This window comes from Dama dama, chromosome 18 (genome assembly GCF_033118175.1).
Source record: "Dama dama isolate Ldn47 chromosome 18, ASM3311817v1, whole genome shotgun sequence".
NCBI classification, from domain to species: domain Eukaryota; kingdom Metazoa; phylum Chordata; class Mammalia; order Artiodactyla; family Cervidae; genus Dama; species Dama dama.
Genome location: NC_083698.1, coordinates 62,937,045 through 62,954,064, shown reverse-complemented (window position 1 = coordinate 62,954,064; position 17,020 = coordinate 62,937,045). Strand labels below are relative to the sequence as shown.

The window sequence follows — 17,020 nt, the reverse complement described above, 5'->3', positions numbered from 1 at the left end:
TGCCCATTTTTCTAACAGGTGTTTGGTTTTCCTCATTTTTAAAGAGTTCTTTGTATATTAAGGATATTGTCCTTTTGTGATAATGGTTGTAAATATTTCATTAGCCTTTTGAAATTGTTTCTGCTGTGTTTTAACTGTGCAGTTTTTTGTTTTTTGTTTTTTTTTTTTTTGGTATTGCATTATGTTTATGAGAACAAAACCTGAAAAGCTGTTTGGAAGCTTTATATGTAAGACTTGACCTCATCAACAGACAAGGATCTTGATGTTTCATTCTGTGGAATTTCTGATTTAAGAGAAGAAGCTACCAATTTTTTTGGTAGGGATAGAGAAAAGGAGATTGGTAGGAAGGGCCCTTTTCTGTACATAGGTATTTATTTATTCATTCCCTTGTTTTCTTTCCTTCTCCTTGCTGTACCTGGTATCCTCAAGCAGATCTGTTTTGGATCTTTTTTCCTCCTATGCTGCTGCTGCTAAGTCACTTCAGTCGTGTCCGACTCTGTGCGACCCCGTAGATGGCAGCCCACCAGGCCCCCCAGTCCCTGGGATTCTCCAGGCAAGAACACTGGAGTGGGTTGCCATTTCCTTCTCCAGTGCATGAAAGTGAAAAGTGAAAGTGAAGTCGCTCAGTCGTGTCGGACTCTTGGTGACCCCATGGACTGCAGTCCCCTAGGCTCCTCCGTCCATGGGAGTTTCCAGGCAAGAGTACTGGCGTGGGGGGCCAGTGCCTTCTTTCTCCATTTCCCTCCTATGGTGAACTCTTATTCTTCTGCTCTCATTGCGAAGCTGTAGTTGCTTGGCTACATGTCATGGGTTGGAGACTTGGGAATTTCTTCATGGTTAACCTCATCACTGGCATGGAAAGTTGTTGGAAGTATAGGTTCTTGAGTTTTTGGAGGATTATGTAGTGAGAATTGGCTTACTTCTGCAGACACTTAGTATGTCTTTCCTCAGTCCTGTCAGTTCTGCCCATCTGTTCATCTACTGCTGTCTCCTTTCAAGTTCCTTACCTTATTTTATTACATTTATTCTCGATTTAGTGGGTTTTAGGTGAAGGAGAAAGAAACACATCAATTTATTGTATTTAACTAGAAATACAGTGGTTCTTGGTACATAGTTTCTTCCCTTAGGCTCTACTTTGTGGGCAGTTGGATGGCTCTCAGAGGTTCATGGTTGTGCATTTTTGTTTGGTAATTTAGAGTTCATGTGCCAGTATGCATATGATTTTGATCAACAGTTAGAAAATTAAGTAGTTAAAAAAATTTTTTTAAATGTCCTGTTTAATTTCAAGGGAAGGATGTTTTTGCAATTGTAAGAAAAAGATTGCTAATGGTCCTGGAAATAGGAGTGCTGCTTGAGCGTCTCTATATTCTCCCCATTTGATGCATGTTTTGCCACATTGATGCAGTAGCTAGTATTTGTGTCAGAATTGTTTGAGGATTGTAGCTATTTTTGTAGTTTAATTTTAGATTGATCCTCTTTTTCTTTTTTGGTGGTTTTTAAGAAGTAGGAATTAAATATACCTTTATTTCTTTCTTTTAAAATGTATTTAATACATTGTGAAAAACTGCTCAGAAACACATATTCCATTCAGGAAGTTGAGTACGTGGATTAAGTACGCATGCCAAAGCCTTTTCCTCTTCAGCAGAGCTCTGCATGAGGTATGACTCTACTCTGACTTGAGTTGCAGTGGGTTTCACATCAAGACGAAGGGAGGAGAGTCTGTAAGAGCACACATATACTAGAAGTAGAAAGCTACCACAATCTGGGTCACCGTTGAGGGACTTTTTTTTCTTCCCCACCACCCTTCTTCTTTCTCACAGCACTTGCTCCTCTCTGCACACCTGCTCTAAGATCTCCATGTGAGCTGTTTTCCTGTGCTTGCTGATAGTTTTTCTCCTGTAAGTTCAGCCTACACATGACCCAGAATAGACACCCCACCGCAGTCTCTTAACTTCATGTGCGCTTTTTGCTTCAGCTGTCTACAGCTGACCCATGACCCTCTTGCTGTTTCTTAGTCATATTTTCAAGGAAAACGAATTGGCTCAGGCCATCTTTTTGTGCCACTTCTGATTAGTTGTTCCTCACCAGGCTATAAGTGGACTTTATCAGTTCACTGCTTATGCAGGTTGGGAATGTTGGAGGAGAGAGCAGTAGGTAGGTCTACAGGGAAACAGCAAAGGACCCATGGGTGAACAGTTACCCTTGGTAAGTGAGGGAGCAGGATAGAGCTGAATTCATAACATATTCCCTCCTTCAGTCTGCCAGCTTATTTTTAATAGAGTACTTCTGGCAAATTGAATATTGTAGGAAACTAATGTTTATGTCAAAATTGACTAAGAAATCTGCCATTTGGTGCTGTTTTCTGTTTGCCTTGTGACTTGTGGTATGGCAATAAGTCCAACATAGTAGGAGTCAGGAGCCTTAGATTCTAGACCTGATTTTGCTGTTCCATGAAAGGCTTCACTTTCTTCAACAGATACATTTTTAAATGGTCAGTGGAATAGAATAGTTTGTAAGGTACTATCTAGCTATAAAATCTTGCAACTCATTGTCCTGTACCGAGCTGGGAAAGGTACTGTCAGGAAAGATGGTCAGAATACAAAGCTATTACAACAAAATTGTAAGTTCAGATTAATGAAAAAATAAGAAATGAAAATGATTGGACCCACACATTAGAAAAGGATACGAGAGTTTTGTAGTGAATCAGATTCTCTTCATTGAAATTGGATGGTGTTCATAAACTGATTTAAGTCAGATACTATAGTCACAAACTCTTTTCCCAACTTAAGTTGCATGTAGGTAGTGTATTAATGTGCGTGTAATACTGAAGTTTGAAATGCTTTTTCTTCATTTTTTAAAAGGCAAGGCTGGATATTTAAAATTGTTAAGTAACATGGATTTATTTTATTTTTTAGGATTTAAGTGCCCTGTATGCTCAAAATTTGTACCCTCAGATGAAATGGATTTGCATCTTGTGATGTGTTTAACAAAGCCAAGAATAACCTATAATGGTAAGTCCAGTGCTTTAAAATGATGCTTTAAATTATCATTGTAATTAGATTTCATAAAATGTATTATGAATTTCATGTTTCAGGTAGAAGTTAAAAGGCCAGGAGGGACTGTCTCTGAGCCCTGAGCTAACTGATACCCTGATTAGGTCTGGTACTTTGGCCGTGCCATTCTTACCTGACCACAATCTCCAGATATTCAAAATCATAGGAGAAGTTTTCAGTGTAGTCTTAGTACATTTTGAAGTAGACTTGGGAAAAAAAAAGAGTAGTTCATCTGTGACTTCAGATGAATAGAGTGACATAAATGAAAAATGAGAGCTTTTTTCAAAATTTTATTGATAAAAAGAGAGACTTCAAAATCCGTGAGGAAATTTTAGATTTTTCAAATGTAAAATTTGGTTTGAAATAGAATGAGTAAGAAGAGTACCAGTAAACAGTGAAGCCAGTTGAAAGACTGACTCATTGATTAGCAGATGTTTTTTGAGTACCTGTCACCTATGAGGCATATAGTGTTAGAAACTTGGGATATACCAGTAAATAAAACAGATGGATCCTACAGCCTAGGATCAACCAAAGGTTCATCAGTGTAGTAACACTTAGTCAGTAATCTGAGATTTCTCCTCAGATTATAGAAACTTGGAGGAGTACAATTTAATATTGAAATGAACATGTTATTTTGAGTAGCTTTTTTGCAAAGTGATTTAGGAATGTCTCTCTTGATAAGGTAGTGCTTCAGCCCCACTATTACAGTAGTAATTGAGCCCTTTCCCCCATTTTCCAGTGAATAAATAAAAATAGCTTTTAGCATTTTCTTTGAATAGTATATGTACCTGTTGAATATATATAAACCTTTTTGCATTAGGAAATTGAGTTGGCTACTTTGCATAATCTAATTGAAATTTAGTTACTTAAAAGACAGGTTCAAAATTTGAGATAAAATTGATTGGGCTTGTTCCTCATACTTATCTTATAATCTCCTCCATAATTATTATGTTTATTACAAGTGTTTTTAAAATGAATATCCTTAAATGTTAAGACTCTTGCCTTGAATTTTAAAAGACAAGTGTATTTCCTTTTACCGTATAATATATTTGCACATAATCTTAGTATTCTGTTTATTTTTTGTGCAGTATATTTGGATATAGTCTTCTTACTTGTTGATATTTGGCAGTTTTTAATTTCCTGGTTGAGCTGTGCCTGGAACATTAAAGTGTTCTAATAGATCACTTGTTTGGTGGCTTAAAGAGCAATATATAACCTTCTGTTTGGGGATACCTTGATCCAAGAATTCAGATTTTAAATATATGACATTATTCCAGTTTAGACATTAGTAAACTTAATGGAAAAAGTAAAATAAAGTTTCAGCCACTTTTAAGAAGAGGTACCTACTGTAAGGTAGGTAGGCCTGAGAATTTTTAAATTGTTAAATATATATGGGTATCTATAGAAATTCACAAGAAGCAAAAACAGCTTCTTTATAAACATGTATGATTCTTGAACTTTTAAAATGTGGACAGTGGTCAACTATGAGTGAAAAGAAGGAAGAACTGTGATTGACTGGTTTAGGTTAGATAGAGGTAGCAGATTGGTAATGTACTCTCCCCTCACAGGCTGTGGGAATTCTAAGGCAAAGGCCTGTAGGGGAAGGAAAAAATGATTCCCTTACCCTTCTGAGTTCTTGACTGAGACCTTGGTAATAAAAGACAGATGAATAAGAGGAAAACAAAAGTTTATTAACATGTATACCTCCTCGGTTCATAGAGGGTATTCCTGAGAAAATGAAAACTCCAGGGTGGCTTATAATGTGGGCTTAACATCTTCAGCTGCAGACAAAGAAGAAAGTGAGGATGGGGAGGCCAGTTGTGGAGGATTACCAGGAAAATCATAATAAACGAGGTCTGCTTTGCAGGTATAAATTAGTGCCGTCTCCTTCTCTTGTAATCTTTTGTGATTTAGAGCCCTCCTTCTTTTTGTGGAACTGAGGAGACATCCTGGTAAATGAAGAGTTCCTCTGCTCAATCTTACGTAACAGCCTAAATGGGAAAAAAGTTTGAAAATGCTTCTTGTTTTGTGTAGTAACTTTAAAATTAAGCATGTATTTACTTTATAAATAAGACGATGGATCAGAAATGGTCATACAAGAAACAGTCTTATCCAGTTACCAAAATTGTATACCTATTTTATGTGGCACTAAATTCAGTTTTATTGCCCTTCTTTTAGCATGTAGCTGCTCAAAAGCAGTACCAGTTTGCAATTAAAATGTTATAAAGAACAACGATACTCAGTACAAAGTGTAATCTTTAAGTTCAGCTTGCTGAGTTCAGATCTCTGTTTTGTTACTTAATTCCAGTGTGTAATCTTGGTTTTAATTTTCTCTCCTGTAAACTTAGGACTGGGAATAGCACCTGTCTTCATAGAGTTACTGTGAAAATCATACATACTTTTTTGTAGGTTTTGTAGTGAGTGTTAAGTAAACAAGACCTGTTGTTATTACAAAGAAATATTACCTTTGACTTTAAGAGGTAAAGATACAGTGGATACCATATTTAATGTGTTGACAAATCTAAATTTCTTTTGATATTTTAAAAGCTCATAGTAAGTTAATTACAAATGAGATGTCTAAAAGTTTGGCATGACAATAATAGTTCCTATAATATATGGAGAAGCAAGGAGATGAGAGGATAGTTAGAGTACTACCTGTTCTCACCTGATGTGATAAATTTACAACTGCAATTCAGTGAAAAATACTTTTCCTGCTTTCTATAAGGAATATGGTGGCCTGCATAGCCGAAATCTGAGGTCTAAATTTGGTGATAGGCAGTTTGCTTACTCTTTGAGGAAGCATAAATCCTTTCATATTCAGTACAGAAATAAAATATTGTAAAAAACTAACTATAAATGGATGTGTGTTTCTGTTACCTTTTTTCCTTCTGGCCTATTATAAAAGAAGATATGTAGAATAGAAGTTGAAATTAAAATACATATTTCAGTGAGAAGGCAGTTCTGTAGATCTCTAAAGCATAAAGTAGGTTTCAGATTTCTGTTTCTGATTTCTTCAATAAAATTTGAGAAGGAAAATTACATCTTTTTTTAATTTATAGATTCTTATTTTGTTTCATGATTTTATAAATCATTGTCTTGCCTTTTTTTGTGTTCTTATCATATCACTTTTATAATGTTGATTTTTAAAAAATTAATCCAACATTCAAGGTAAGCTTTCCTGAATCATAAGAAACCTGAAGAAACAGAACAGAGACAATGAAAAGACTTTTTTTGGAGTGCGAGAAAACCAATTAAACCTATAGAACTGTCCTCAGAGGGAAAGTTCTTTTCCTCTGGTCACAGTTCTTACTTTGGTTAGAATGTAGTATTGGCAAACTCATTTTAAACAAATTTTAATGCAAATTTATACAATGCATTTCTAAATTTGTCTCATTTTTATGTTTCTTCTATATTGGAGCAAAGATATGGATCAACTCATGTCTAGGAACAGTTTTGCCCTTTCAAGATTATTGTATATGTATATAAATTAGTCTGTTATTAATAAGATTTGGAGAGAAATGGAGGATGTACTTATAAATAACAACTAGGTAGTTTGGAGCAACAGAGAATGATAAGAGAATTGTAGGTGAAAAGATAAATTAGGGCTGAATAATGAAGTTTTAAAATAAATTATGTGTAATTATTTGTGTTCATGTGCAAAAATATTTGTAAGGAAAATAATTTCTTTAAAGACCAGTTGGAAGAATGGTATGGTATTTCATGTAGGAAATGGTCAGATGATTGTTAGGTAGAGAAAGAGATGAAGAAAGAATGAATTGAGTTCAGTAATTGCTAGAAATTGGGAAGGAGGAGCCATGGGTGACTTGAGGATTGGCACTGGAGGACTCAGATTGGAGTAAAAAGATTGTAAGAGTACCTAGCTGCCCTCAACGTTGTTGATCTTTGCAAAATGTGAAAATTGTGATTTTTTTTTTTTTTTTTTTGATTTTTCCAAAATGAGTAAGGGATTGGGTCATTGAATATTTTAAGGTGACAAAATAATAAAAATATTCTAGATAGTCTCACTCCTTTGGTATCTAAATATTTATGATATTTGTGATTTGCTTGATTTCTTCTGTTTTTTGTTAGATAGACTTTGGGATCTCCAGGCTTCTTGACCTCTCAGTACCTCATGGGTTATTGTTACTTAGGATTCTTTTTATCTTAATCACTTTAATCTGTACTTCTTGGTATTCAGTTCTTAGACTTTTCCTTGTAATGCTTTTTGGTGTGAGAGATCTTTTTACAGCTGAAAAATCTTTGACACCCAGTACCCAAATTTTGGTTTCTAAATGTCATCCTCATGTAAAAAGAAAACAGGATTCCTTGGAGAAATGTCTGATTCCAGGACTGGAGCAGAGAAAGAAAAACCTGGAGATACTGTATTATTTGAATGCAAGGAAGCACTGAAAAATCAGAAAAGATGAAGGACACAGGAGGAGCAAACCTGAATGAGCTCCCAGTAAACAATTTGAGCAACAGAATTAGTACAGCGTGGAGATGGTGGTTTAGTCATTAAGTCGTGTTTGCCTCTTGTGACCTCATGGACTATAGCCCGCCAGGCTCTTGTGTCCATGGATTTTTCCAGGCAATAATACTGGAGTGGGTTGCCATTTCCTTCTCCAGGGGATTTTCCCAACCCAGGGATTGAACTTGGGTTTCCTGCATTGCAGGTGGATTCTTTGACTGATCTGCCAGGGAAGCCCTGTAGCATGGTATTTGGATTATAACTCAAAGTATAAAATAAATATATCTGGTTCCATCAATCAATCAGTAAATTAATACAGAAAAGTAGAAGTTTAACCTGGATATTAATTCTAAGAGACAGACCATACATTTCTTTAAAAAAATTTTTTTGAAGACTTTTAACATTCTCATTTGTGGTTATTTAAAAAATATTTTTCCAAAAGCTTTTAATGGGCCATATGTGCTCTCTGATTTTAAGTATCCCCAAGACACACTAAAATGTATAATGGCACATATATAATTTGAAATACCTAATCTTACTTTATTATTATCATTACAGTAGTGGATGAAAGGGGTTTTTAGGTGGATGAGAGCTACTATTGTAAGCCCCAGCAACAAAAATCTTAATGATTTTCTCTTCCTTAGGGAAAACATGAGTTAATTTTGTTAGGTTTTATATTGTGACATTCTCATAGTGAGGGACTCCTATTGTGAAGTCTTACTTTCTATTTTCAGACATTTTATTATTACTTACAGAATACAGATGAGTGACTATAGAATAGCCTGCTATTCATTATTATTCATTATTCATTAACATAAGACTGAACTGGACTCTACATGTTTTATACTTTATTAAATCTTACTAAGGAAATGTTCACTGTCTTCCTCAGTGCTATTTTTTTTAAGATTGTCAGTTTACCCATTAAGGAACATGCTTTGTCTCTACATTTGATTCACTGAGAACCTATACTTCAGTGTTAAACTTACTAAATTTTTGCCTAGTATTTTATAGTTTTGCTGCTGTTATGGATGAGATTTGCATACTATTTGAATATCAATTGGTTTTGCTGGTTTTAAAGAGAAGCTAGGTTTTAGGCAGGTCTTTGGGTTTTCTAGACTTATGACATATCTGCAAATGAAGATAATATTTTCAAGCATTTATACACATTTGTTGTTTCTTTGTCTTCCTGCATTAGTTTGAAGCTTTAAAATGATGTTGATGATAATGGTGCCAGTGGACATGCCTGTCTGTGTGTCTTTAGTCTTTCACTGTTTCACAGATGCTGGCTAAGAGTTATGGTTAGTCATCTTTATTGTATACATGTCATTCTCATTTCATTCTCTTTTACTAAAGGCAAAAATCAGCCTAATTTTATTAAATGCTTTATTCATTTGTTGATAAATTACATTGGTAGATTTTATAATGTTTCAATTGAATTGTGTTGATTTCTAATATTAACTGGATGTAACTGATCATAGATAATTCTTGTAAAGCAATGTTACCAAGTTTGTGCTAACTAAAGGTTATGCTAATAAAATGAGTGGGAAAGCTTTCCATCTTTGCTCTGGAATAATTTGAAAAACTCTGGAAGGACTATTATTTTCATATCATGTATAATTTGACTGTAGAACCATATAGCCCCCCCTTTTTTAAATCTTTGACAGTCCTTATAACTTCCCTGATTATTAGTATATTCATGTTCTTTGACGTCCTTAGTCAATTATGGGAATTTGTATTTTGTTAGAAAATATTTTTCTTCTGAATTTCCTGATTAATTGCCACAGCATTGCATTGCATATATCTTCTTACAAATATTATAATTTTTAATATATTTTTGTTATATTGGCCTTTTCATTCTAATGTTGTACTTTTGAACCTTAGGCTAGTTGAAAGAGCTTATATTTAGTTTGTGTTTTCAAAAAAGCTTCTTTAGAGTTGTAAATAAAGCTAATAATAAGTACTCTGGACTAGATGAAGCTACTTTCTTTTCAGTTTTTTAATTTTAGTAAAAGTATTTTAGAAATAGAAATATTTTTCTTACAAGAGGCTTCAGTTGTATCTGAGGTTTTAATATGTATCTGAGAAGAAAATGCTTCTTCAGTTTGAAGATAAATTTTTTTAATGATAGGAGGAGTATGTGTGATGGGAAGTCATTCTGATCTTATTATTAGAGAATGCTGCCCATAATAACTATGTTTTTAATAATTATGTGACCACATACATCATTGATCTCTGTAAATCATGAATATAAGAGAAGCATATATGTTCTCTGTAGAGTAAAAAATTTACTTATATTATTCTTTTAAAAACATATGTATGCATATACTTCCAGTAAACTGAGTTTGGTTGTATTATTGAAATATTCTGTGTTCTTGCCTATGTTTGGTTTACATAGTCTGACAGATTTGGAAAGAGTTTATTAGTGTCCCCTCTGTGGCCATAGCTTCATTAATTTTTTTCTTACACTGTTATAAGTTCCTTTTGGTGATAGTTGCCTTGCAGCAATCTTTTTCTGGCTTTATGTATTTCATAGTATGTTGTTTACACAAATATTATGACTTATTTTCCTTTTCTGTTGAATCTTTTTATGTTATAAAGCATACTTCTCTCTATTCTGCTTTCTCTAATGTTATTTGACTTAGGCTTACCAGAAACCATGCAGGGTCTTAGATTTTTACCTTGTTTTTATTGTTCAGTCAGAGTCATGTCCAACTCTTTGTGACTCCATGAACTATACAGCACACCAGGCTTCCCTGTCCTTCAGTGTCTCCAGGAGTTTGCTTAAATTCCTGTCCAGTGAGTCGGTGATGTCATCCAACCATCTCATTCTCTGTAGCCCCCTTCTCCTCCTGCCCTCAATCTTTCCCAGAATCAGGGTCTTTTCCAGTGAGGTGGCTCTTCGTATCAGGTGGCCATAGTATTACAGGTTCAATATCAGTCCTTCCAATGAATATTCAGGGTTGATTTCTTTTAGGATTGACTGGTTTGAACTTCTTGCTGTCCAAGGGTCTCTCAAGAGTCTTCTCCAACACCACAGTTTGAAAGCATTAATTCTTCAGTGCTCAGTCTTCCTTATGGTCCAACTCTCACATCTGTACATGACTACTGGAAAAACCGTAGCTTTGACTATGTGTACTTTTTGTCAGCAAAGTAATGTCTCTGCTTTGTAATATGCTGTCTAGGTTTGTCATAGTTTTTCTTCCAAGGAGTAGGCATCTCTTACTTTCATGGCTGAAGTACACCCTCGACAGTGATTTTGGAGCCCTAGAAAATAAAATCTGTCACTGTTTCCACTTTTCCCCAACTACGTGCCAGGAAGTGATGAGACTGGATGCCATGATGTTCTTTTTTTGAATGTTGCGTTTTAAGCTAGCTTTTCCCGTCTCCCCTTTCACCTTCATCAAGAGACTCTTTAGTTCTTCCTCACTTTCTGCCATTAGAGTGGTATCATCTGCATATCTGAGGTTATTGACATTTCTCCTGGTAATCTTGATTCCAGTTTGTATTTCATCTAGCCCAGGATTTCTCATGATGTACTCTGCATATAAGTTAAATATGCAGGGTGATAGTATACAGCCTTGACGTACTCCTTTCCTAATTTTGAACCAGTCTGTTGTTCCATGTTTGGTTCTAACTGATGCTTCTTGACCTGCATACAGGTTTCTCAGGAGGCAGGTAAAAATGTGGTCTAGTATTCCCATCTCTTGAAGAATTTTCCACATCTTGTTGTGATACACAGAGTCAAAGGCTTTAACATAGTGAAGCAGAAGTTGGTCTTTTTTGGCATTCCCTTACTTTTTCTGTGAAACAACAGATGTTGACAATTTGATCTCTGGTTCCTCTGCCTTTTGTAAATCCAACTTGTACATCTGGAAGATCTTGGTTCACGTAATGCTGAAACCTAGCTTGAAGGATTTTGAACATAACCTTGCTAGAAGGTGAAATGAGCTTTATTGTATGGTAGTTGGAACATTCTTTGGCATTGCCTTTCCTTGGGATTGGAATGAAAACTGACCATTTCCAGTCCTGTGACCACTGCTGAGTTTTCCAAATTTGCTGACATATTGAGTGCAGCACTTTAACAGCTTAATCTTTTAGGATTTGAAATAGCTCAGCTGGAATTCCATCACTTCTACTAGGTTTGTTTGTAGTAATGCTTCCTAAGGCCCACTTGACTTTTCACACTCCAGGATATCTGACTTAAGGTGAGTGACCACGCCATTGTGATTATCTGGGTGTGGGTAAACTATAAAAATCCTAACTTTTTTGTATAGTTCTTCTGTGTATTCTTTCTGCCTCTTCTTAATATCTTCTGCTTCTGTTAGGTCCTTGCCATTTCTGTCCTTTATTGTGCCCATCTTTGCATGAAATGTTCCCTTGGTATCTCCAGTTTTCTTTAGTCTTTCTAATTCTATTATATTTCTCTATTTCTTTGCATTGTTCACTTAAGAAGGCTTTCTTATCTCTCTTTACTTTGTCTGAAACTGCATTCAGTTGGGTATATCTTCCCATTTCTCCTTTCCCTTTCTCTCAATATGTTCTTTTCTCACCTATTTGTAAAGCTCCCTCAGACAGCCACTTTGCCTTCCTGTATTTCTTTTTCTTAAGGATAGTTTTGGTCACTGCCTCCTGTATAGTATTATGAACTTTCATCCATAGTTCTTCACGCACTCAGACCTGATCCCTTAAATCTACTTGTCACTCTCACTGTTTAATCATAAGGGATTAGGTTTAGGTCATACCTGAATGGCCTAGTGCTTTTCCTTACTTTCTTCAATTTGAGTCTGAATTTGACAATAAGGAACTCATGATCTGAGCCACAGTCAGCTCCAGGTTTTGTTTTTGCTGACTGTATGGAGCTTCTCCATCAGTCTAATTTCCATATTGACCATCTGATGTCCATGTTTAGAGCTGTCTCTTGTGTTGTTAGATGATGTTCGCTGTGACCAGTGCACTGCTTGGCAAAACTCTGTTAGACTTTGCTCGTCTTCATTTTGTACTTCAAGGCCAAACGTGCCTGTTAACTCCATGTATCTCTTGACTTCCTACTTTTGCATTCCAATCCACTATGATGAAAAGGATATCATCTTTTTTGGTGTTAGTTCTAAAAGTTCTTGTAGGTCTTCATAGAACTGTTCTGCTTCAGCTTTTTCGGCGTTAGTGATTGGGGCATAGACTTGGATTACTATGATGTTGAAAAGTTTGTTTTGGAAATGAGCTGAGATCATTCTGTTGTTTTTGAGATTTCACTCAAGGACTGTATTTTGTACTCTTTTTTTTTTTTTTTTTTTAAAACTGAGAGCTACTCCATTTCTTCCATATGATTTTTGCCCACAATAGTAGATACAATGGTCATCTGAATTAAATTTGCCCATTCCTGTCCATTTTAATTCATGGATTCCTGAAGTGTCGATGTTCACTGTTTCCATCCCCTGCTTGACCACATCCAATTTACCTTGATTCATGGACCTAATATTCCAGGGTCCTATGCACAGTCACAGAAAGCTCGCCAAAATTATCACATGGATCGCAGTCTTGTGTAACTCAGTGAAACTATGAGCCATACCATGCAGGGCCACCTAGGATGCACAGGTCATGGTGGAGAGTTCTGACAAAATGTGGTCCCCTGGAGTAGGGAATGGCAAACCACGTCAGTATTCTTGCCTCAAGAACCCCATAAACAATATGGAAAGGCAAAAAGATTTGACACTGGAAGATGAGTCCCCCAGGTCAGTAGATGTCCAGTATGTTATTGGGAAAAAAGTGGAGAAATAGCTCCAGAAAGAATGAAGAGACAAGGCCAAAGTAGAAGTGATGCTCAGTTGTGGATGTGTCTGGTGATGAAAGTGAAGTCCAGTGTTGTAAAGATCAGTATTTCTTATACATTTATATTTCCGATAATACTTCTAGTACTTTAATGCTGGTATTAATGGTTAATGGTGTACTTGCTAGTATATGAAATATTGCAGAAGTTGTTATTTTTAAAAATTTGTTCAAATGCTCTGTATTTTGGGTGAATACCTTCTTTGTTCAAAAGTTATTGAGTGTTTTAAAATTCCCACGTTAGGGGCTTTTTCCCTGTAGTTTTGTTATTTGTTTTCTAGTTTTACTATATTGTGATCAGAGGATATTATCTTCACTGTTTGTTTTAGTTTATTAAGATTTTCTTTTTGTTTAATGTGTAGTCATTTGGGGCAAATGTTTTGTATTTGTATTCAGTTTGAAAGGTCTTTTATATCCATCTTTTTTCTTACTCTGTCATGGACTGAGGTGAGTTAAAGTCCGCTACTGCTGGTATTTCTGTTTTCGTCTGTTTGTGCTTTATGCCTTGGGAATGCTGGTGCTGTGTCTGCCACGCCTAACTGTAATTGCTGTGCCATTTCACCTTTAACTGCTCTAATGGTCCTGTCTCTCCTCACGCTTTTCTCATACTCAGCCTTGTCTGATGTTAAGATTGTAATTCTTTATTTCTTTTAGTTTGTATTTGCCTGATAAATGTTTTCTTGTCCTATTACTTTCACCTTTTGTCTTCTTGTATACAGTGCAGGGTTAATTTCAGTCAGGATCCAATCTTTCCTTTTATTGTGTTGGTTTATTTCATTTACATGTGTTAATAGGCTAGTTTTAGTTCTGTCATTATAATTTTATATACTCTGTTTTTCTGGCTCTTTAAAAATGTTCCACCAAATGGCCAGTTTTCCTTTGTTTCATATGCTTCTTCTTTTACTTAGGAAGAACCATTGTTCTTTTTTTAGAGATCACTTTCATAAATACAATTGTATAGTATTTTTTAGATATTTTTAGACACTTAATTTCTTTTTATGAGCAATGATGAAATTAAATATATTTCCTTTCTCCTTTCTTAGCTCCATTTCCCAATTTTATCTCTTTATCTTAATCTTTACATTAATACATTTATACTTCTGTTATTTGCCTTGTCAACTTCAAATGATACTTTTTTGTACCCAATTATTGGACAGTAATTAACTTTTAATTTTTAGGTATATAATTTGCATGTCATAATCCCACTTTTGTTTTAATCTTGTAGTTAAGTAGATTCACTTCTAACTGCCAGTCCTTCTGCTTAAGCTTTTCCAGGCATGTCTTGATTAGTTGAGGTTTATCCTCATATAAATCCTTTGAGAAGAGTCATGGGAAACAGTTCACTAGACTTCTTGTTTAACATTGCTTATCTGTGTTGTTTTTGAGTAACAGTTCAACTGGGTGTAAAATCTTTGGGTTACGCTTCCTTTACTTGAGGATATTATAAACATTCTTCTAGCCTAATAGTGTAAGGTGCTACTCTGGAGAAGTCCAAGACCAACCTGATTTCACCTCTTTCTTAGAGTTGACATTCTTTTTACCAAGGTGCGTAAAGAATTCCACTTTTTATGACAAAAATACAGTAGAGTATATATTAAATAGCATTGATTTTTCATGATTAGTTTTTTCTAGGATTCAGTATGCCCTTAAGTATATAGAGTCAGATCTAGTTTTGTTTCTGTGATGTTTTCTTGAGTTTTATTTTTTACTATAGGTATGTGATGGGATCTCCTTTTTTTTTGTCTTTCATAGTGAATTATTAAAGCTTTTTTCATCTTCTGTAATTATTAAAGCTATTTTCATTTCCAGTTTATTCTCACTTTTGATCCTTTGTGTTCCTGTGATATCAGGAATGTCGTTTTTTTCTTGTGCTCCATTTTTTTCTAGTTTCAACTTCTTTTTGTAGTAGGTTTTTTCCCTCTTTTTCATTTTCATTCCTCAACTGTTATATCTTGACATGTGTTCTAGGACAGTTGCTTCCCTATCTTTCCCTGTTTTTTGTTTTTTTTTTTTTAATTCATGGTAAATAAGTTGATTTTTTGAAGCTAGATAAATATTATACGATGTACCGTTCAGCACACATATGTTTACAGTATAGCTGGTGGTTCTTCCTAGTCTTCTCTGGATTGGTCGAGTTCCTTCCCTTTCTTCCAAATTAATTCAGAACTTTCACTATAAATCTTTCATTCTTTGTTGGTTACCTTACTTTAATATATATATATATATATATATATTTAAACATATACTTCTGTTTTATTCTATCAAAATTTAGTAGTTTTCTTTGTGCTCATCCACCTAATATATTATTCTTGCTCACTTTCCTGTCTCCTACTCACCTTCCCCTCTATCTCCAACTCTTGGATATTATGAAATAATTTTGACTTTACATCCTATATTACATATTAAATTTACACTGGCAGGATCTTGCTTCTGTTTCAAAAATCCTTTGTTATGTTGCAGTTTCAGTCACAGTGTTATCTATTTAAATTTTATTTCTACATATTTCACTGCTCGCTGCTGTTTTTTGTACTCTTTAATTTTCTCTTTTTGTATGTTGAGGGTTTTCTTCTTATTTTAATTTTCTTTTTCATTAAAAGCATTTTTGTGAATAATTTCCGTAGACTTACATGGATGATATACTTAGTGAGCTGTTGGGTTCCCAGGTGTTTCTTGTTTCCTGTCATGTATGATTACTATCTTAGCTAAATATAGGATATATTAATTGTTTTCCCCTTTAAGTTTGTAAAATTGTGGTCTTCTCTTATTCCCAGTATTACAGATGTGAGGTCTTGCTGGGTCTCATTGTTCTTTCATCTTAATTTGCCTGTTCTTTCCATTTGGAAGCTTACAGATTAATTTCTTTTTTTTGAAGGTTTAAAATTCTCTTTTTGTTCCCAGGATGCATCTATCGAAGTGTTTTTTCACTCTACTCCCATCTCTAATTGAGACTTTATAAGACTTTTCAGTCTAGAAATGCAGATTTTTAGTCAGCTCGGGGATTATTTTCTTCTAGTATTTCTTTGATTATTATTTCTTTCTCTGTTCCTTTTTCTCTTCCTGTGATTCCTGTAATTTCAGTATAAGAGCTCCTGGATTTATCCTCTGTTTCTTATGTCTTTGTTAATGATTTTTGTTTTTTATTTACATGATATTTATTCTAGACTACTGACTTAGTTTTCTGCATTGACCCATTTCCCTTCCTCTGAAGTATTAATGCTTCTAGGAATTTCTACTTGTAAAGTCATCACCTCCCTTACTTCCATTTACTCGTTTGTTCTGAGTTTATGAGAAGTGTCTCTTTCATTTTTTTAGCTTGGTTCACCTTCATTCGCACTGTTGTGTGTACTTAGTTTCTGAATTTTCTCTGTTGTATAATGTTAGCACAGATACAGATCACACTTGTTTCTCAAATAGAAGAGGATAGAATGCAAGATACTCTTCTCTTGTGAATCTTGTGGTCATAAGCTTGGTGCACACTAGCCCTTTTTGTTTAAAACTGTGAGGGAAAAAGTTTCCCAGTTCTTGGGTGCAGAGGGAGTTCTATCCTCAGCCCAACTCAGTAGCTTCTTTCTTTGAGTAGTACTTTCACCATCAGAGCAGCCTTCTCCCCTTGTTCTAATGGGATTCACTCAGGTGCTGAAGTTGCCTTGGGCAGCTGAAGGATTGGTGAAATTTG

The 17,020-nt window shown here is 35.0% G+C and overlaps 1 protein-coding gene across 1 annotated transcript in view; it reads left to right on the top strand.

Moving 5' to 3' along the window:
• ZNRF2 (zinc and ring finger 2) overlaps nt 1–17,020 on the top strand; it is an 86,357-nt gene that overhangs the window by 46,758 nt on the left and 22,579 nt on the right. The window contains exon 2 of the mRNA XM_061165438.1: nt 2,916–3,011. Within this exon, the coding sequence (XP_061021421.1) occupies nt 2,916–3,011 (96 nt within the window). The remainder of the gene's footprint in view (nt 1–2,915; nt 3,012–17,020) is intronic.